The sequence below is a fragment of the Micrasema longulum genome, unplaced genomic scaffold (assembly GCF_059751315.1).
Source record: "Micrasema longulum isolate JH-2025_06_02 unplaced genomic scaffold, ASM5975131v1 h1tg000736l, whole genome shotgun sequence".
NCBI lineage: Eukaryota > Metazoa > Arthropoda > Insecta > Trichoptera > Brachycentridae > Micrasema > Micrasema longulum.
The window spans coordinates 560-21,286 of NW_028277930.1; the positions used below are offsets into that span (position 1 = coordinate 560).

General features: G+C 34.0%; 2 protein-coding genes across 7 annotated transcripts; one reads left to right on the top strand and one right to left on the bottom strand.

Moving 5' to 3' along the window:
• The first annotated feature begins 1,517 nt into the window (after positions 1 to 1,517).
• gfzf (GST-containing FLYWCH zinc-finger protein) lies at positions 1,518 to 6,515 on the top strand. Its single transcript, XM_088230158.1, has 5 exons — positions 1,518 to 1,744; positions 3,710 to 3,843; positions 4,391 to 4,457; positions 5,036 to 5,239; positions 5,818 to 6,515. The coding sequence occupies exons 1-5, from the start codon at positions 1,610 to 1,612 to the stop codon at positions 5,971 to 5,973; spliced, it is 696 nt and encodes a 231-aa protein (XP_088086284.1). The 5' UTR covers positions 1,518 to 1,609; the 3' UTR covers positions 5,974 to 6,515.
• On the bottom strand, positions 6,270 to 20,536 carry LOC148279298 (uncharacterized). Of its 6 annotated transcripts, XM_088230153.1 has the most exons (10): positions 20,248 to 20,536; positions 18,433 to 18,560; positions 17,169 to 17,229; positions 16,002 to 16,090; positions 15,182 to 15,304; positions 13,101 to 13,186; positions 10,788 to 10,907; positions 8,646 to 9,307; positions 8,406 to 8,554; positions 6,454 to 6,854 (listed from the first exon to the last, which is right to left on the bottom strand). In XM_088230153.1, the coding sequence occupies exons 1-10, from the start codon at positions 20,373 to 20,375 to the stop codon at positions 6,739 to 6,741; spliced, it is 1,662 nt and encodes a 553-aa protein (XP_088086279.1). In that variant the 5' UTR covers positions 20,376 to 20,536; the 3' UTR covers positions 6,454 to 6,738. The 6 variants fall into 6 exon arrangements, 5 of the variants coding, with proteins under 5 accessions (XP_088086280.1, XP_088086279.1, XP_088086282.1 ...); XM_088230156.1 differs by lacking the exon at positions 18,433 to 18,560 and having other exon boundaries at positions 20,248 to 20,501; XM_088230154.1 differs by lacking the exons at positions 17,169 to 17,229; positions 18,433 to 18,560; positions 20,248 to 20,536 and adding an exon at positions 6,270 to 6,405 and having other exon boundaries at positions 6,761 to 6,854; positions 16,002 to 16,310.
• Between the last annotated feature and the right edge of the window lie 191 nt (positions 20,537 to 20,727).

The following is a 20,727-nucleotide window of genomic DNA, read 5'->3' on the forward strand; positions in this document are numbered from 1 at the left end:
TTCGTTTTCTGAAAGATATTGCTTTTAGCGAGCCCGCCAGAGTGCTTATATTTTTTTACTTAAAGTTTGATAAATAAAATTAAAAATCAAGGGAAAAGATGCGTAAAGTATTAAAAATATAAATAGATACAATACAATGCGTCCGGGTTTTTAATAAACCTCGCCTGTCAGCGAACGAGTGAACCGAGAAAACGTTGTTGTTCTTCTTCTTTTTTTTATGGGTTTTTCATCGTCGTATTGGCAAGCGCATTGGCCAACGCGTAGAGCGGGGTATTTGTGCCTGGCAAAGCTGGCACATGCGCTGGCACATGCGCCGGCGCGCGATCCGCCTGTTTTTTATTTCTTTATTTATTTATTTATTTTTTTATTTAGGAAACATACAGTACAGTTACATTGTTTTATATTTTACACAGTTAGACTTAACTCTAATGGACCAGTGAAGTTTCCATATAATATAGTAATTATATGTAAGGTTATTAATTAAAGTACAATAAAGAGAAGGAAAATAAACATAAATAGAAGTTGTTTAAAAATTAAAATTAAAGTAAAAAAATGAAGAAAATTTGTAAAAGTAATTAAAAGTCAAGAATTAAAATAAAGAATGAAAAACATGCTTAAATGTAAAAATAAAATAAAATAATAACATTTTTTTAAAAAGGAAAAACATAAATATACACATACATATTTTAAGGGATTCAAAGAAACGATGAGAAGAATCTTTAAATATAAAAAAAATTATGTCAATTTAAAAAACATCTTCAAAATTAATGACACATAGTAAGAGCAATATATGTATTATGTATTTCAACGCAGATCAAAGGGCGCTGGCTGAATAATCCGCAACACGTAGGACCAGCTTTTGATCCCTACGCTACCAGCTATCGGAGAGGGCGCACATGATTTTTTGTGCTCTTTTGACGTCCGCACATTGGCTCGCACGAACAGATACTAAACGACTCGCCAGCGGGTGGTCAGTTAAGCAATTTCGTTGCCAATACGCGATACCAGCGTACCGGCCGACCTATTGGCCGGTGTGTCGAGCCGCCTTAACGTAGACGTGGTGATGGTTCTGTTTAGTGCAGACTACCGATTTTGGGAGCAATCTACCGAATTCAGTGGTAATTCCACCGATTTAAAAAAATCTCGAACAGGATATGTTTATGACATAATAGTAGCTACCCCTCTCCCCCGCCACTCATCATGAGCTTTGAACTGTTTGTGGTAGGTGAAAAAAGCTCGCTTACATCTCTTTAACTTCACAAAACACGGATGGAAGAGTAGAGGAAGTGTGGATGTGAAAACATAGAAAGAACGGTTAATGTTAAATAGCGTGTAAAGTGGTCACTTAAACTAGCCAATGGCAGGTCATGAGCCCTGTAAATGCCGAGACTTCGATATTCCCTTCTCAAAAACGTTTTTCCCATCTGTTGCAATAAATTCATATCTTGACAACTCTCTAGACCTCTAGAAAGTGAAATCCAGCCGGTTGGACATATTCAGGACGCTGTATAATGTGACATTTAAAACTTCAAAATAAACATATTTCATCTTATTCTTTTTAAATGAATAATTTGTTTTTAATTTTTGTTAGTGTGATTCCAGGCAAAAAATGAAGGTTTATTCAGTGCGGGGGGGACCCCCTTCCCTGACAGTGCGACAAACGCTCGAGTGTTTGAATATCCCATTTGAACTAATTGATGTTAACTTTAATGCTGGGGAGCATTTGACAGTGGAGTTTACACAGGTGAGTGGTGAATATTCTTAGTTTATAGTATTTACATTACAGTCTGTCAAAGTAGTATAAATTAGTTGAGGGTGCTAGAGTTCATAGGTGTTGCTGCCAAAATACAGCAATAGGTGAATTGGGTAGATCACATATAGGATTAATTTAGTCTAGCTATCCGAAGGCATTTTGGAAAAAATGTGCATTTGCACGTGTTATTATGGGTCGGTGTCCCGGACATTGTTTGGAGCCCATAAATCATCTTTACGATTGTAGGATGATTACCGTGCCCTCCGGTAGCTAGGATTGAAATAGTCTAAAATCGGGATGTACTGGGACGATATAGCCGGCTCTTTCTTTCGTACCCTTATACATGGTGGTATCCTTTTACGTAAGCAGATAAAACCAACGCTCTCAGGTGTGATATTTGGCGGGAATTAGGTTAAAAGTGATTGGACAAAGGACCAATCACAGAACAGTATTCCTATTTCGGGCACAGGGTACTGTTTTGAAAGGATTTTTTGTTGCTGATACGAAGAAAAATGACATTATTCCATAAACCACTAATAGACTAATTTTACCCAATATATATTTACATGACAATGTCTTCCTTGAATGTTTTTGAGTATTTGTATTTATGTTCTGATGTAACATATTCCCATAATTTATATTTTAAGTACTGGAGTCCGGTGGATTTGTGAATTTTAATAAACTTTTTGATATGTAGTTCATTATAGGTGTTTGTAGAGAATTTAAATATATGATAGACTTATCAATAATGATCATATGTATTATTACATAATTGTACTAGAATAAGAATTACTTAATATGTACTATTTATAATTTGACAAAACGATAATATGTTTTGAAAACTGCGGCGTCCAGATGCAATAACCGTAAGGATCATTGTTTGTGTTATAAGGGTAGGTTTTAGCAAGAAAGAGAGAGTTCCTACCGAGCGGCAGCTAGAGAGAGACGTGCGCCAAGAGGAGACCGCCCGCCCGCTGGGACACTGCGCAGTTCCGGACAACACCAGCCGGGGATTCGTTCTAAATACCGCTTTTTTTTTTAACGATGTCAGTTAAAATAAAGTGTTTAAAGGAAAGTTCGCCGGTTGTTTGATTGGAGGGGTGAAGGCGACCCGCGCAGATGTTAGACGAATACTCTGTCCGTCCCGGCTGCATCTCGCGTACCACTGTCGGTTTGAGCGCTAACATATGGAAACATTAAAACCATAACCATCATCATTCCCTGTCTGTACCCGATAGTGCATAGGGCACTGCAATGGATGCGGCATATATCGATCATGTGTTACAAGGTTAGGTGATTAGCCGTACGCTTCAGGCGCCAGTCTAGGAATATGAAATACTGCAGGGTAGAACCACCTTTTTAGTTATTATTTTATATTGACCCTCCGAGGAATTGAATCCGAAACCTCAAGCATGGCAGGCGAATGCGCTAACTACTTCACGAGGCAGACTTATCTCCACTCTACTTCCTTATCGAGGATTTTTACCCGAGATAAGCCTTCGAGTCAAAAACGCTCAACTAGAGTTCTGGTTCTATTTCACACACAGAATTTTATTCTTCATAAAAAATAAGCAAATAATCACTGTAATGTTTTTCTGGGTTATCGTCAATATCCCTTCTTGCCGATGTTTCAGACATCGTTACAACGTCCATCATCTGGGCTGACCCAGAAAAACATCAGAAGAATCTGAAGGCCGTGAAACGTATGAACTTTAATCAGTAAATAAATCATTAGTGTGGTGTATATACCTATACTTAATTTATCATCTCATGGTTAGAAGCGTATATGATTTGGTTATACTGTATTCTTTACTGGAATCTCAAGCCCCAACTACTTCTTACTATTCCTATAAACATGATATAATCCTAGTCTACTCTAGATAAAGTTTGTTGTTTTTTTTATTTAAACTTAATTTCTTTTGATGATGTGGATGGCTTTTGTTTATTTTATTAAAGCTCAACCCGCAGAGGGAAATTCCCGTACTAGACGACAACGGGTTCGTGTTGGGAGAGAGTAACGCCATCCTCCAGTATATTTGTGATCAGCACAGACCTGAATCCAATATGTACCCTAAGGACCCAAAAGTAAGGTGAGCTATCAACTAACAAAGTAAAGTGAAGGCACATGTTCATGTAATGCTTCAGGTACCAGTCCAGGGACTATGAAATATTCTGGTGTGAAAACACCCCTTTTAATAAATATATCATAACAACCATGCCGGGAATCGAACCGGAGACTTCTCGCATGGTTGGCAAACGCGCTGACCATTACACTACGAGGCAAAAAATTTGAGTATAATGTAATAATAATAATGTGAATTTTATTGTACACATTAAAACAACACATACGTAATTCATATAATAATTATTAATTTATACTGAAATTTGGTCGGTAAAATAAACTCATTTATTCCCATAAAATAACGATAGACAACGCCCACTTTCACTTGAATATATATTTAAGTGAAAGTACGAATTCATTTAGTCTCACTTTATTATCATTTACTAAGCATATGCTTCTCCCATAGGAGCACATGCACGACAACTAATGATGACCGACATAAATATCATAAACTCTTAACTATAAACGAATAATCGCGCTGTAAACTCATGTATGTTTATTTTGTAAATTTCCAGGGCAATTGTAAACCAGCGACTAAGTTTCAACTTGTCAACTTATTATCGCAACATTGGTGAATACGCTGTACGTATTTTTTTATTATTACTAACTCTTGACTGCTAAGTAGTTTTTTGAGAAACCAATCAGCAATGCTATAATTTATTTTTATTTTTGAAATTTTAGCAAACTCGTTTTCCAAGCACACTACTGTTTAACATATTGATTACATTTCCATGAAAAAAGATGACCGCTAGTTAATCCTCAGTGGAGTGATAAGATAGACAACACCTGCCGAAATGATTATCATTGTAAACCCTTTCTTACTTGGAAATAAAGACAAACCCTAATTTTAAAATGATTCTCCACAGCGAGGAGTATTGTTTTGAGCATTTTTTTTAAATGACACTATTATATTAATTTTTTGTTGTATATTTTTTTGTGGTAGATTTTCATTCTTTTAAATGAAACATTCAGTTAAGGTACCGTTTAAAACATTTTTCAATATATATGAGGGTATTATTTGCAAATACGGCTCGTTCCAATATACTCGAATTGGAAAGTCACGTTTGCAAATAATACCCTCATATCATTGTTTAGTTAGTCTAAGGGTTAAAAATTCACACAAAAATTATTTCATCAGTTGAAATGTTTTTTTTTTATAGGTAGGTCCTATATTTTTCGACTACGAAAGATCAGAACTCGGATTGAAGAAGGTTCACATCGCTCTTAACGTCCTAAATACTTACTTAAAGCGACTGGGGAAGAAATATGTCGCCGCAGATCATCTGACTATTGCAGATTGTGCTCTCATCAACTCCACAATGGCCTTGGAAGCTATTGGCTTTGATTTGTCTCAATATGAACAGGTATCGAAATAAAACATTATAATTTACGTGTATAAATTACGTATTTGTGTCCTCACTGATATCGTGTATTGAAGAATCATTCTCGGTTTCATCCTTATTCTCATCTTATTCTTCTTATGGTGGAGGTTGACTATCTTCATGGCAATTTTTATTTTATCAGCAGTCACTCTGAACAAGGATCTGGAGCTACAGTGGAACCGTTCTTTTAACTTTTATTATGAAAATTTATTTTTTATTTTAAGCGAGCAGCTTAAAGCGGATATGCTTAAATCTGTTTTAACAAAAGTAAGTTGTCGACATTTTTTAACTTTTTCAAAACAACTCTATTACATTTTTGAAGTTAATTCTTGCAGTAGCTTATCCAACCATCAACAACCACATCGCTCAGTAAATGCTTCCGCGCGTTGAATCCGGTTTTCTCCAGTCTGAGACTGCGTACTCGGCTCTTTATAGGTGAACTACCACTATGCAAAGTTAGGAAGCTAATGACAGGTCATAAGCCGTAAATTTCATGATCATCAGACATTCATGATCTCCATCTCGGTTGTAATATAATAAGGAATATTGATTTTTCTCAGATCACCAAATGGTACGCTACATTCAAGAAAGAGTATCCGGAGCTGTGGGAGATTTCGATGGAGGGAATCATAGAGTTGAGCGAATGCGACAAGAACTTACCCGACATGTCCAAACTTCAGCATCCTCTTTATCCAACAAGGAAATATAACAAATAAATAACTCAATAATAATAAAACATTATTTTCGTATGTTAACCGTAAGAAAGTTTATATTGTAATAAAAATATCGCTCTCCGGTTAACCCGAGTAAAAAATAATATGTCATTGCATTTATTTTTAATATTTGAAATGAAAACTTTTTACACTAACTATCCCATTCATGTCGGTAGTGTCTGGAGAAGGATACTGGACATGTTGCCAGACGTCAGTCAGGCAACCTGGAAAAGGTAATAATGTCTGGCCGAGTCGAAGGCGGGAGGAGGATGGAGTGACCGAATCAGGGAGGCTATGGGGGTGACACTCGGAGAGTCGGCCCAGGACAGACTGAAGTGGAACGGGCCGGTGAGAAGTGTTCATCCTCGGAACTGAGAGACCGGCTTGAAAGAAGAACCAGGAAATCCCATTCATTATTTATCCCGATTTTCCCCCCTGATAAAAAAATAACACATTAAAATAAATAAAAAACACCCAGTGCTTAGTGTTAAATAATATACTTAAAGGTATCTGGCGCATTTAGTTAAACTAAACAATCATAAAAATAATTTTAAAAATATGAATAAAAATATTTTTCAGTAAATAATACTATGTAATGAACAAAAACAAAATAATGACATTCTTACGATACTTTTGAGAACAGCCATTTAATTTTCTAATGAGCTTACAGCTATGTCAAGTTTTTGTAACGTAAGAACATAATAATAAGAATATTGTGTAGAGTAAGGAGTATTTTCCTGCACCGGGCAAGTAAATGGAATAATAATTTTATGTAGAATAAGGATGATACATTTTTTTCTTCCGAGATGCTGGTCCTTTAGTAATCCACAGTATTTCCCCGAGATTATTTTTTATTAAATAAATAAAGTGGGCACCGTGCAGTTCTGAAAATAAAAATACTAATATTAACGAAAACATTAGTTATATTGATTTTTTTTAAACCAACAATCATAGTAATAAACAATACATAAAGAATAACAACAAATAACAAGACCAATTATGGGTTTCATATAGAAACAAAAATATTAATAAAAAGAACAAAACGTACAGTTCGCTAGGGGTAAAAGGAAGTGGGATAGGAATATATGGAAGGAAGAGAAGAAGAAGAAAAAGTAAGTAAATATAAAACAATGAAAAAAAGAAATAAAAATGTATATACAACATACATATGTATCAGTGGCGGCGTAATGTAATTAGGTATTTAATATATTTTGTATTGAAACATATAAGTACCTAGTAATCTGCATATATTTATACATATTAAGTGCTTACTATTCACAAAAATTACCCTGCGCTCCGCGTTGATTCGCGATATTTATTTTACTTCGGCGGGTCATTTGTCTAAATGTCCCGAAGTAAACGTCTTGTCTCTATATATTCACATGAGAAAGAAAGAGATAAAATGTATCGTTCTTACGGATAGAATCGGAGAATTTCGAGTAAAATTAATACTACATTTGGACATTGTCCCGGACGACGGAAATACGAAAAAAGGAAGGTGAGAATGAGATGAATAACAATAACAATAATATTGTCATTCATCTGAAAGAAATACGTTGATCAATGCATTCCTGTGTATTTTACATACCTACACTCAAAAGGGCCGAATTCTTAATTGAAAGGATTAATATGAGCCTTTATATTTCTCGTCCCTTTAGAGTATGTGTCAGCCTAAAATCGAGAGTTCGCAAGTAAATTTAAAAGTTCACACCATTGAGGGAAAATAATAAAGTACGTAGGTGTTGCGTATGGGACATACAAAAATAATATGTATGAGGATTCATAAACTGCTGTAGGCTGTAGTCATCTTAAACTACAATATTCAACTAAACTAAGGTGAACGGAGTCATGCTTCAGATATCATATTGATGTTAGTATAGAATTAATTCATTTGTAATGACTTACGAATGAGGCGGTCAGCGCAGAAGTGACGTAACACACAAATAGGTATAAATTGGCTTAAACATTGGAAAGGGCCCATAACAACTATGCGTATTATAAACTAGAAGTGATTGGACCCATTTTTTCCGTTCAGTTAATGAATGGCACCGCTCATACCGTTACCAGTTTGTGCATGGGTTTATGTACACGGCTAAACTTTTAATATGAACGTTACTTCTGCGCTGACTGCCTCATATACAAATCTTAACTGAATTATACGTCACACTTTTAAAACTTTAATGCTGAGTAATTGAAGCGGTGTTTTTAAAACACTGCTTAGACACATCTAAAACTCTGCAAAGTAGTGAAAATATACCACGGCGTATTAATGTATTCAAAATTATTTAACGATGCATAAAACTAAAGAAAAATTTACAAATTTATCATTTTGATCCCCATTTTTCTTACACGACTCGTATTATGGAGAAATTATTCAATAAAAAATAAAACGGTTATAATTTCATAAATAAAGAATTGAAGTAAAAAAGACTTACTTAACAAGGAATAAAATATTTTGGCGTACGAGCTTCGAGAATCATTTTCTAATGGTCCCTGAGATTTGAGCATTTCAAGCGACACATTCTTGTGGCGCAACCAGAGAAGATTTAATTTGCTAAGAACGCCATACTCGTTCCATTCATCGCTGAAATTTAAAAATACAAACTGACGTGGATTACTGTTTTCGCTGGTTTTTATTATCATCTGTGTAGGCTTTGCGATGATTTGTTACAAACCTTATTCTGGCTTTCTCAATGAGCTTTTCTAATTTGGGAACTTGTCGATGATTTGTGTCAATATGGCATTTAGAATTTAAAAACTTATCTCTCATACTTATTATTTTGGATAGATCTGAATTGATGTTGGGTCCGATGAATATTTTCATATCTTTAATTTTGTCACAGAGCTCTTCATTTATACCGAAAATAAATACACTGCTTTTGTTCAGACAGCCCAGTTTTGGATTGGCATTATTGGAATTACATCTGGAACTGTCGAGAGATCTGACTGAAGGAGATTTTCGCACATCTCCAGAGTGCTTGTTACGCCTTATTGTTATATGCGATGTTTTATCCGTGTTGTTTTGTGGTGTTCCACTTTTACCACTACCGTTGTCTTCTTCCGCCGAACTTGATTTATTTAGTATTTCTCCCTGAGAAACCTTTTCATTACTATTCGGAGAATGTGCAGTTCTAGAACAACGACTCCTCATGTTGACCAAATTAGAGTTACAAATCTCGTTCAATAGTTTTTTGTCTAGAGGCATTTGATGTGTTTTTAAATTTCTTTGATACAAAGAAAAATATTTTTTATTTCTGTTCCTTTCGGTAAACATAGGATTCATTACAAGCATGGACTTTTCATAATGAGCGCCAATTATAGCATCATCTTGAGGATCCTAGAATTTGTACAGACTGCGGTCAGAAAGGAAAATTTGACAAGCTCTTATTGGTAGCAAGAGGCGGAAATTCTTGTTTGGCAAGAACTAACAGCTAAAGCTGTAAGATGACTATTTCCATTATATTGTTGAAAGATGTAGCAAGCAATATAAGCAATACATTTATTAAAGTGAAAAGAAGTATATTTTATAAAACTAGGGAGGAATAATAAGTTTCAAAGTGGCCTAGCAATCTATGCAGGGATAATTATTTTAAAACACTACGGTTTTATCTTTATATAATAATAGAAATACCCATTAGGTAATATATGAACATTTCATTACAAAAATACACACTAAACGAGACAAACAAATTATATTAGTTATTGTAATTACATACTATGGGTCCCAAACATTGAAAGTTATCGTAATTACATACTATGGGTCACAAACGTTGAAAGTTATCGTAATTACATACTATGGGTCACAAACGTTGAAAGCGCATGCGATGAAGTTTGTTCTGATCTAAATTTGTTGCAACATCGAAGGAGAGAGTGGAATATGAAAGTCTAGGCATTTACAGGGCTTATGACATTGGCTGGTTTAAGTGGCCACTTTACACACTGTGTAACATTCACCATTTTGCCTATATTTAAACACCAATCTTTTTACAAGTCTTCCATCTGTTGACTTGTGTGAAGTAAAAGAGCTGAAACCTTTATCACCTGGGTGAGATTCGTCCGGCTTGCGACAAATTTAGATCTAAATAACTCCCTAGGAACAAAATCCAGCCAGTCTGCAAACATTTGGACATACATACATACTTAAAACATTGTTGAAGTTTATTCTTTTCAAGTGCAGGTATTTTAGAAACCACAGAAGTTCCCAAATAATATTCTAAAGTCCATATTCATTCTAGTGGTTAGTCATGCATTCCAATATAAACAATTGATTGGACAAGTACTACAGGAGTAAGGGTGTACAGGGGGGTATGATGGGCGACCGGACTCGTGGCATCCAGTATGATGGAGAACTATGAAAGTTTACTAGAATTCGTTATAGGCAACTGCGTTCAATATGATGATTAGTGATATGGTAAACAAAAACGGTACTCAGTGAATGGTTTGTGTAAATCACACATGGTGAATTTGCAAGAAACCGTGTGTTTTGTTTTTCTATCAAATGAAGAATTGTATGATTATATGTCTAGTAAAGTATATTTATAATGAAAGTTAATACTCGGTGCAAATATTATGAACTTGTAGCCTACTTGGCATCTTAAGAGACATTTAAAGTTACGCTTTTGCGAGCGCACATATTCAGTCGTGTATTGTTTATACTGATCTACTCTATCCGGGTACTTCCTCTTCCTCTTCTGTGTTCCTCGGGTGCATTCCTCTAATGATAAATCTTTCATAAAACTAGCAAAGGAGCGGACGGTTCGGTTAATTTGAGGCGAGTCGGAAATGTTAGTAAAATGTTCCAGAGTCAAGTTAACTACCGAAGGGGTTTGAGGATCATCCGCAGTGTCGTATCCGATGCTCGTAATGGGTAATGAATATTCGCAGTTATAAATCTTTGTAACGTCGGAGACAGCGATCGAATTCTTATCTTCATTCATCTAAAAATTAAAGCAAACCTGCCAATAATTTATATTCCCGCCACATGCGAGATATTTAATAGAATAAAATGAGAAATTATAGTTATATGAAAAAAAAAAAAAAAAGTAAATACTGCCTAGTCTATTCTGCCGTTTTCTCATATTTCTTAAAAATAATAGACAAAAGTAGTGTGATCATTACAGATACAGATACACATTCCGTTTACCCCCGATGAAACCTATTTTTGAATATTTCATTTGGGAATTTCGTTTAGTAATTATTATCTTTAAGTGAACATGGAATTGTATTTTGATAAAGAGTGTAAATAAATAAATAAAAAAAATAAAATAATAAAATAAAAAAATGTATACCTACAAGGGTTGCCTTTATGGTTTTTTATTTCGGTATCATAGTAGAAAAAAAAAAAATTACTATCGAAAATGGCTTTACTCTTTTTTTAAATATTCTTCGAGATGATTATTACAATATTGCATCTGTTTGAACTAATTTTTTAAGCACTTTTGCCACTCATACTGCGGTACCTCTGAAACATGCATTTTGAACGCATCAACCGCTTCTTCGGGTGCCGAAAAACGTTGACCTCGCAATTTATTTTTGATGTTCGGGAATAAAAAGAAGTCAGGACTATACGGCGGATGAGTCAATAATTCGATGTTTTGACCAGTTAAATATTTGATTAGATTAGAGCTCGCATTGTCGTGTTGGAGAATTATCTTTCGTCGGCGGTTGGATTTTCTTATTTCTGCGAAGACTTTTGGCAAACAAATGGTTGTGTACCATTCAGAATTGACCGTTTTACGTTCCGCCGAAGGTACGGTTGCGACATGTCCAGTTTTTCGGAAAAAAACAGGTGACCATTTGTTTTGAGGTGCTTTGCCTGCGAGCAACTTTTTTTGGATTTCGCTTATATTGAAAACCCATACCGTCGACTGCTGTTTCATTTCGGGCTCATTGACAATTTATTTTTTCTCATTTCATACGAATATATCCAAGATTCGTTACCTATCACGATGTTATAGACATGTTTTGAAGCACCGCGATCATATTTTTTGAGTATCTATTTCTTTCGACCATTTGACAGGAGCCTTTTTTTGAGCGATTATCAAATTATGTGGAATCCAACGTGAACAAATTGCCCACAAGACGCGTAAATGTTCATGTAATATTGAATGTATGCTGGTCCCACTGATGCCTAAGGATGACGATCTTTCATTTATCAGTTGATGCGCAGCATCAATGTTTTTCGAAATAACAACCGATTTTGGACGACCTTTATGAAATTCGCCGTTAAGCAAATTGCAGCCACAATTGAATTCCTTATACCATCGATAAATACTGGTTCTTGATGGTGCTTCATCATCAAAAGTCGAATTCAGTTCATTAATGCACTGTTGTTTAGTTAATCCACGCCGAAAGTTGTAAAAAATAAGCGCACGAAAATGTTTACGTTTTAATTCCATTTTTGCACTGATATCAAGTTTTGAAATAACCATGACAATACAAAATAGTGACTGTATAAAAAAACTTTCTGAGTAAATATAGCTTCGAAAATGTCTAAGTCTACGATAAAGGTGTCAGTTCCCAGACAGCAGCGCACCAGTGTTGTCAAATCTCCAAATATAAAAGGCAACCCTCGTACTAAACATTTAATTTGATCAGAATATTTTTTTAAATCAGAAAAACAGGCAAAGTGGTTGCTTTGCCCGCTTTTATCACATCACAGATGAATACATAATCCACAATCAGAAGAAAACAGATTTAAGTTCTGATGCAGGGAGTTATTTTTCTGTAATGAAGTCATTCTGCTTTCTTGATATACCAAATCTTAAAAAAAAAATCGTAAAAGAAAGTGATAAATCAAAATATATATTTTTTTTTTTAATAAAAATAAATATTTGCGTTCTTATGATTTACCCAAATATTTAATTTTGAGGGCCATTCTCAACGAGTTGTAAATAACTCACTATTAGAAAAAGGAATCACGTTGGGGTAGAGTGGGATTCGAACCACGGACCATTGGTCAGTGAGTCCGAGACACTAGCCACGGGACCACAACCCGCACCATTTATTTAATTAAAATACAGAATCATGACAGATTCTGTATTTTAAAATTCTTTAGAATGGACAACTTCACTAGATGTATCTCGTATGTATTATGCGATATAAAGATTTAATCAATGCGTAAAATTTACCATTCGTTGAGTGGGTAATTCCGATATCAATGCCTCGTGTTTGGATAAAGTTGATATGAAGCTCTCCCTCGACTCGCTACTGTTATCTACAAATACAAAACTTATATTTATAGTAATATGTAAGTAGTAAAAGTCCATTTCTATTAAATATGGTCATCTTTAGGATACCAAATTGCAGAAACTGCGAATTATTTAGTACTAATTTTGAAAACACCAACATCATATATAAAGAAACCATAATTTGGTATGCTATGATATTTATTCTGTTGGTGTTTTTGTTCTTAGTTAATATTTTTTATATTTTAATTATAAATTTTTTAAATTCGTATCCTATCTCTTTTGGGAGTATTTTATGTATTATTCCTTTATCATAATTTTTTATGTTTTTTTCGTAAAAGTATCATTCGCAACATAAAATACACCAAAAAAGTATTCCAAGTCGAGATGTAAAGATAATTATTTTTCAATTATCGCAAACAGACGCATGCTTGGAATTCAGCGGGACTTTAGTTTTAAGATTATTTTGTAAATAATAAAAAAAAATAAACTTTTAGAAAAGTAAAATATGTGCAAATTAGTAGTTGCCTGAATTTTGGTATCGATTTTAATTTAATATAACAAAATTAAAGACGTACAATAAAATTATTGGAAAACTTTTGAACATATGATCGACATTGGAAACACAAAAGTAAATAATTTTCAAGTAGAAATAGAAGCAATATTTAGAGTTTGTACAAATTTTTGTAGACAAGGACTGGATTCAACTCCCTGGGGAGCTGTTTATATTAACATATTACAACAGAGATGAAGAACATTCAAGAGGAGGCAATATGGAAGTCTAGCCATCTACAGGGCTTATGACCTGTCAATGGCTGGTTTAAGCGGCCACTTTACGCACTGTGCAACATTCACCATTCCGCCTATATTTGAACATCTATATTCCTTCAATTCTTTCATATGTTGATGTTTGTGAAGTTAAAGAGCTTAAACCTTTATTTATGCGGGTGAGATTCATCTAATTGAATTATTTCACCTACATACTAGGCAACGCCTGAAAATATTATTTTTTCAATTTCTATACTTCTTCATGGACCAGGTAATTTATCAACAATATTTTGAGTTTGTCCAAATTTTTGTAGACAAGGACTGGATTCGGAATGGAAGTATAGAAATTGAAAAAATAATATTTTCAGGCGTTGCCTAGTATGTAGGTGAAATAATTCAATTAGATGAATCTCAGCAACATAAATAAAGGTTTCAGCTCTTTAACTTCACAAACATCAACAGATGAAAGAATTGAAGGAATATAGATGTTCAAATATAGGCGGAATGGTGAATGTTGCACAGTGTGTAAAGTGGCCACTTAAACCAGCCATTGACAGGTCATAAGCCCTGTAGATGCCTAGACTTCCATATTGCCTTCTCTTGAATGTTCTTCATCTCTGTTGTAATATGTTAGAAATAGAAGTATTGGTTTTCACAGTCACAAAGCCGATATCACAGAAGCAGAAGGTAATAAAAAAATGATTTTTTCTAAACTTCAATATTTAATTTACTGTGACTTTTTTACTCTAGATTTACTGTGAATGAAACCCTGAGTTAAATATTGTATAGAAAAGTTGGTTAGACGCAATTCCGGTTCATATATGCTGTGCGATTTGAATTTGTTAGTCAGTAGCAAGCAGAAATTAGCATTAGCAATGAAAAGTAATTTATTCGGTATCCTGGATTACTTGACATATTTGATATATATACAATATATATAATAAGATTAAAAAAGGGTCACAGAGATGGTTTCGTCATGTCAAATAAATGGATAAAGAAAGAATGGTGAAAGAGATAATACACACACACATATATATATGGCGATAATGAACGGTAAAGTAGGGCAAGGATGACCGAGAAAGATGTGGCATGATCAGATAAACCAAAATCTTAAGTCTGGTCATGTCATAGGAAACACAACCGAAGGACATGTATGACAAGATGCATGAATGTGGAAAAAGCTAGGAATGCATGTCAGGATAGACAAGCTTAGCAGAGGTATGCTTGTGAGTTCCGTGAATGGTGTTAAAGCTCACCTGCGTGTGTAGAAATAGATCCAGGATAGTCGGCGTCAGTTTGTCGTACATCTTCTAACTCTCCATCTTGTAATATGAAACTTTCCGAAACTCCTCTGCTGAAGAAATCATCGACCCGCAACACTAGACAAAAGCATTTTCTGAGATTAATATAACACTACTCGACATATTTATGCTAAGTGCAATTATTACTAAGTCTTTTACACCAAAGAAAATACAGTCAAACTTGGTCATAACGCTAACTTCCATAACAAGATCTCAGATGTAACGAGGAAACATTAGTTGACATTTAAGTTTATAGTTTTCTCTTTACATTTATTCACTTTTATGAGATACTTTTCGAGCATACTGAACAAAAACATTGTCAACAATTGCGCAAAAACTCTTCGAACAAATCCAACAGACACGGTATCACCCATATTGATAACAGTGACCGTGAAAACCTTCGCACCTATTTAATTCTTGGATCGTTTAAAAACATTTTCGAAATAAGAACTGTATTAAACTCTTAACGGGCGGTTAACTTAAAGGACCGATACCGCCGGGCGCCAGGAAAAGTTCACCTCCATGCTCGCGGTTCCGGGAAGCGATGCAAAATTTCACAGCCCCGAGACTTGCACCTGAAGTCACACATACCTTCCCGTAACACGAGATCGAGATGCACTGCATGTACTTTATCAAGACAGTGCCCGATGGGGTTTGATGATGATGCCGATGATAATTGATCTTATTGATCTAACAGAGGGTCGCTTACGCTGAATGCTGACCTCCTGACTTATCTCCTTTTTTCGCCGCTGATCTTAATAAATGTTGTCATTACCATCATATTCCGGATACATTGTCGAGGAGAAGAGTTGAGATGTTTCATTCAAAGTTTCTCTATCACTGTCGTCAAAGTCAAACAACGATCTGGAAACAGTCAAAGGGTTTAGGTTAAACATCCTCACGCCCCCGTGCTCGCCCCGATGGAGCACAGGGCGCCACATCGGTACAGCAACAACAACGACAGCGCGTATCGGTCAGCTGTCACGTGAAGGTGAGGTAATCAGCCTTACACTTTAGGCGCTTCCGGGACCGGTCTAGGAATACGAAATATTGCAGTGTAGAACCACTTTCGGTTTCTGGCAGGATCAAAGTGAAATATTTATTTTAAAGGTGGTTCGCTGCGATATTTTACTATCCCTGGACTGGCACATGACGTGCGAGACTGTTTACCGCACCCTCATCGATATACCGATGCACTGCCCTATGCACCACTGGGTGCGAAGAGTGTAAATGATGATAATGTTTAGTAGTGAGCTCCGATTGATATAAAAAAATCAAATTGTTTTCTCCGATATATCTACCTCGAAGGAAAACCATCGCGTTTTGGAAACGCATCTTAAGAGAGATTTTTACATATGTGTATGTTCTTAAGAACACTGGATACCAAAATTATAAGAAACCTTTAAAGTGAAGAGTGAATTTCAAATTATCTATGTAAATGAAACCTGTCTGAACATTTTGTTAATTATCTCTGTTTATTAAGTTAGTCTTCTTTGTTTATTCTCAAATGTAAACATATTTTTAAAAAGTATATTGTTAAGTGTCCTCGGCACCCCCAGTGAGGTCACATTATTTTTATTATTAATTATAGTTTATAATGAAAAAAATATGAATAAATATAATAAATAAATAAATCTCAAATCTGGTCATGTCAAAAACAGACACAATCGGGAACATGTATGACAAGATGAATGAATACGGAAGAAGCTAGGAATTTGTTTAAGGGTAGACATGTGTGGCATTCCATCCTCTGCAGGGGAATGGCACGGTGGTAGTAGTAGTAGAAAATGTTGATAATATAAATTATAAAAGAGAGAGGATATTATTAAAAGAAGTATATTTTGAAAATATCAACAACAAGCTCAGTGATTAGGAGTTGCAGTGCGGGTTGTATGCACTTTAGCGGAGAGCGTATGTTTACAATATGTATGTGTTTACTTACAAATTTAATTTTTCTTCTATCAGAGAAGCCTTATCACGAACAAAGGTGTATGAACAGTCGTCTAAAAGATAAAAAACAGTAAAACATGGTGAAGTGTAAATGATGTAGTATTTTTGTTTAGTCTAGGCATTTACAGGGCTTATGACCTGTCATTGGCTGGTTTAAGTAACCACTTTACACACTGCGTAACATTTACCATTCTGCTTATATTTAAACATCCACATTTTCCTAACTCTTTCATCTGCTGACTTTTGTGAAGTAAGAGTTGAAACCTTTATTACCTGAGTGAGATTCATCCGGCTGAACCATTTCGCCTACTAGGCAAGGCTCGAAAATAATGTTTAATTTTTATACTTTTTATACCGGTAAGTTTAATACTAAAATGTTTGGAGATATCAAAAATCTCAAAAATGTTTTCCCTCTCTGATGCGACAAACTTAAATCTAAATAACTCTCGAGGGTGGAAATCTAGCCTGTCTACAAAAATTTGGACATACTCAAAACATCGTTGATTAATCACTTTATTTATTTTATTTGTGGATATCTGTTATTGGTTTCATTTTATGTATTACTGTTGACACCCCAAATAAATAAAATTAAAATTAATTCAAACAAGCGATTAGATGTTTCTGATTTAATCAAACTCATTATTTTCTGTTTTTCTAACAGAACAATGAGACAACATATTTTCTATATAACGAGGCCATATTGGTAGTCTTGGAACAAAGGGATAATATATAATTTTTATGATTCCAAGTCTTCACTTTCTTGAGAAAGAATATAATAATAAAATCCATATTCACCGGAACCTCTTTTTACACAAAATAACACGGAACAAAACAAAAAAATCTAATTAATGATAAATTATCAATGAGTAATTTATCTGTTTAATAGTAATATAATTATACTATTAGTTTTTGGAATTCTGAAATTTTGGCTCTTTAACTTACTAGGAGCAGAGAGGCATGCGCACGGGAAGGTGGTAGTGAATAATCTTTGTTACGATTTTTCAAAATATTAATATATTTATTTTTTTAAATCCCGAAATGATTTTCATACGAGGAACATAATCACCATTGTTCTCTTTTTAGTATATTTTTTTACACGATACTGCGTAGAGCATATCCTCGTGCAGAGTATTTCTGGTGGAACCAATACTTACCTATTTAATTTGGCTGCAGCGTTATGAATGTTATTATTTTGAATCAGCAATAAATTTATCACAAGATGTCCAGAGTCCTACGTAAATAATTATGAAACTTACTTAATAATTCCAATGCTTTCTTTTGGTAAATAACACATGTTCCGTAAATCAATTCTGCTCCCAAACGAAGTGATATTCTGTGCTTTATTCTTTTTGAATTGGACTTAATAATTTCGTTAAGGTCATCGCTACAACACACAAAACAATATTGGAAACATTCGCATCAATGTGAGTTCTCTAATAAATGACTTCATAAAAAAATAACGGTATGTATTATATTTCATCGCTAAAAAAGCTAACAGAAGTTGAGTTTTTGTAAAATTAATGTTAAAAATTTCCAGAATGATAAAAGATTTTAAATTCAATTCAGAGCCCGAGTAACTTATTACTCAAAAGATTGATTATAGGAAAAACAATTGAACTGCATTTGTAGTTAAAAACTTCCACAATATCGTGGGTGCTGTTTTGCCTTTCTAGTGACAATTTAATATTTCTCAAGAATCTTGGACGTAGCATTTTGTACAAATAAAATTTTAGTATCCAAAATAGGATGAAGTTAATCTTTATATATATATATAATTAATCTGTACGTGTGATGTCACTGAACTCCTCCTAAACGGCTTAACCGATTTACGTGCGGTTTTCAGAGAAATGTAGATCTTTGCGCTGTGCGTGTTTGTAGATATTCAATCAAATATATAAAAAAGAAGTTAGGAGCATAAATGTTTTATTCATCGATCTACTAGGGTTGCATTCGAGAAGAATGCATATACAAAAAAATGGAAGGATTTTGTTTTTGTGTGTAAAAAAAATTGTTTTTGATTGTTTACAAACAACATTCGTTTTTGTGAATCTCAACCAGATTATTTTCTTAAATTTCTTATAATTTCTATTCATTTAATTTTTTTGCTGGATTTTTGGTAATATTAAAATAATATTCAATATATTTTTGAAATTCACGTTCATGAATAAAGTGCACCCCTGTTAGTGAGAAAAGCCGAGTTTGACATTTGCCAAAAGAATTCAATATTTGAATATTCATAATTTTTAATTTTGGAATTCAATCATTAACAAGTACCTAGGTACCTACTTTTCAATGAAAAGTATGTTTCCAAGCTAATAGCAGGCAATCCAACGTTCGGACAGGACAATGTCTGTCGGGTCCGCTAGTACTGTAAATAATATTGTATCCGAATACTTATATCTGAAAGTATATCAAACTATATATATATGGCGTTCTATCCTCTCTGACTACTCCCATGGAAAAAAGGGATGATGGTTTTTTTTTCTTTCAATAAGTCCATTCTAAGCTTTGAAATAATAATGAGAGGATTTGCATGCGTTTTGAATCTGGTTGCTTTCGACAATTTAACTAGAAGCGAATAAACTGTCCTAGCGATTAATCATCATACTGGCGGAGTATAAAGAGCTGAAAATATGTCTGAGCAATTCCAACGAACTGGTAAATTTTATGCAACAATAATAATAAGAAATAAATAAACAAATATAAGTAGTCCATAACTTACAATTATTTTGAAATAATAAGTAATTACAATAATATTTATAAAGATCTGGTTTTCCCTTTGATTTCCGCCTAGAACGCAAAAGTTTATAAAAAAAACAATAGTACCAGAGATTTATATTCATTTTACAATGAAAGCAAACGATTTGACAGGCATTTGCTATTTCGCATAGGTACTTAATACCAATTTAGAATAAGTATTTAAAACTATATTACTTAATATTTTTGAAGAATGTGAAAACTAAGTGCAACTGGTCGATGATTGTACTCGAATAAGAAATTGATATTTTAAAAGTTAATTTTAATTGAAATTTATTAGTGATTTTTGACACCTATAAAATAAAAGTACCTACCATATATATCGGAGATCTGCGCTGGAGTGTTGTGGTATATTCAATAATGTACTCTCACTCAATGTAGCAGCAACCCAAGGATCGTGCAATTTACCTTTTGAAGAAAGCCATTTATGGCGAAAAAACATTATTACACGGCAAGACTAGTTTAGGTATTAGCATACGTCGACACAAATAGAAATTTACAAACAAATACATATGTAGAATAAAAAGTTAAATTTTAGTGAACACTCGACACATAACATTGATATAATAAACACAGCATACGCGTACAAAGTCAGTAGTTAACATTGTTATATATTTTTATTTTATTCTCACAATTTCGACAACAGGACAGCCGCAAAAGTCTTGAAAAATGCGCCAATAAATTAAATAAAAAATAACTATTTCTTTTTCTTCTTCTCTTCAAAAAAAGAAAGAAACAGTAATTGCCAGTAATAAAAAAAAAACTAGGTAAGTACCTACACATTATAGAATAAC

Excerpts from the sequence above, each read along its gene's own strand:
- gfzf (XM_088230158.1), top strand. The coding sequence starts at position 1,610 with ATGAAGGTTTATTCAGTGCGGGGGGGACCCCCTTCCCTGACAGTGCGA. Across the intron at positions 3,844-4,390 it reads CCTAAGGACCCAAAAGTAAG|GGCAATTGTAAACCAGCGAC; the intron begins GTGAGCTATCAA and ends GTAAATTTCCAG. Across the intron at positions 5,240-5,817 it reads ATTTGTCTCAATATGAACAG|ATCACCAAATGGTACGCTAC; the intron begins GTATCGAAATAA and ends GATTTTTCTCAG.
- LOC148279298 (XM_088230153.1), bottom strand. The coding sequence starts at position 20,375 with ATGTTTTTTCGCCATAAATGGCTTTCTTCAAAAGGTAAATTGCACGAT. Across the intron at positions 15,305-16,001 it reads AATGTATCCGGAATATGATG|TGTTGCGGGTCGATGATTTC; the intron begins GTAATGACAACA and ends GCTTTTGTCTAG. Across the intron at positions 6,855-8,405 it reads AATATTTTATTCCTTGTTAA|AACTGCACGGTGCCCACTTT; the intron begins GTAAGTCTTTTT and ends TTTTATTTTCAG.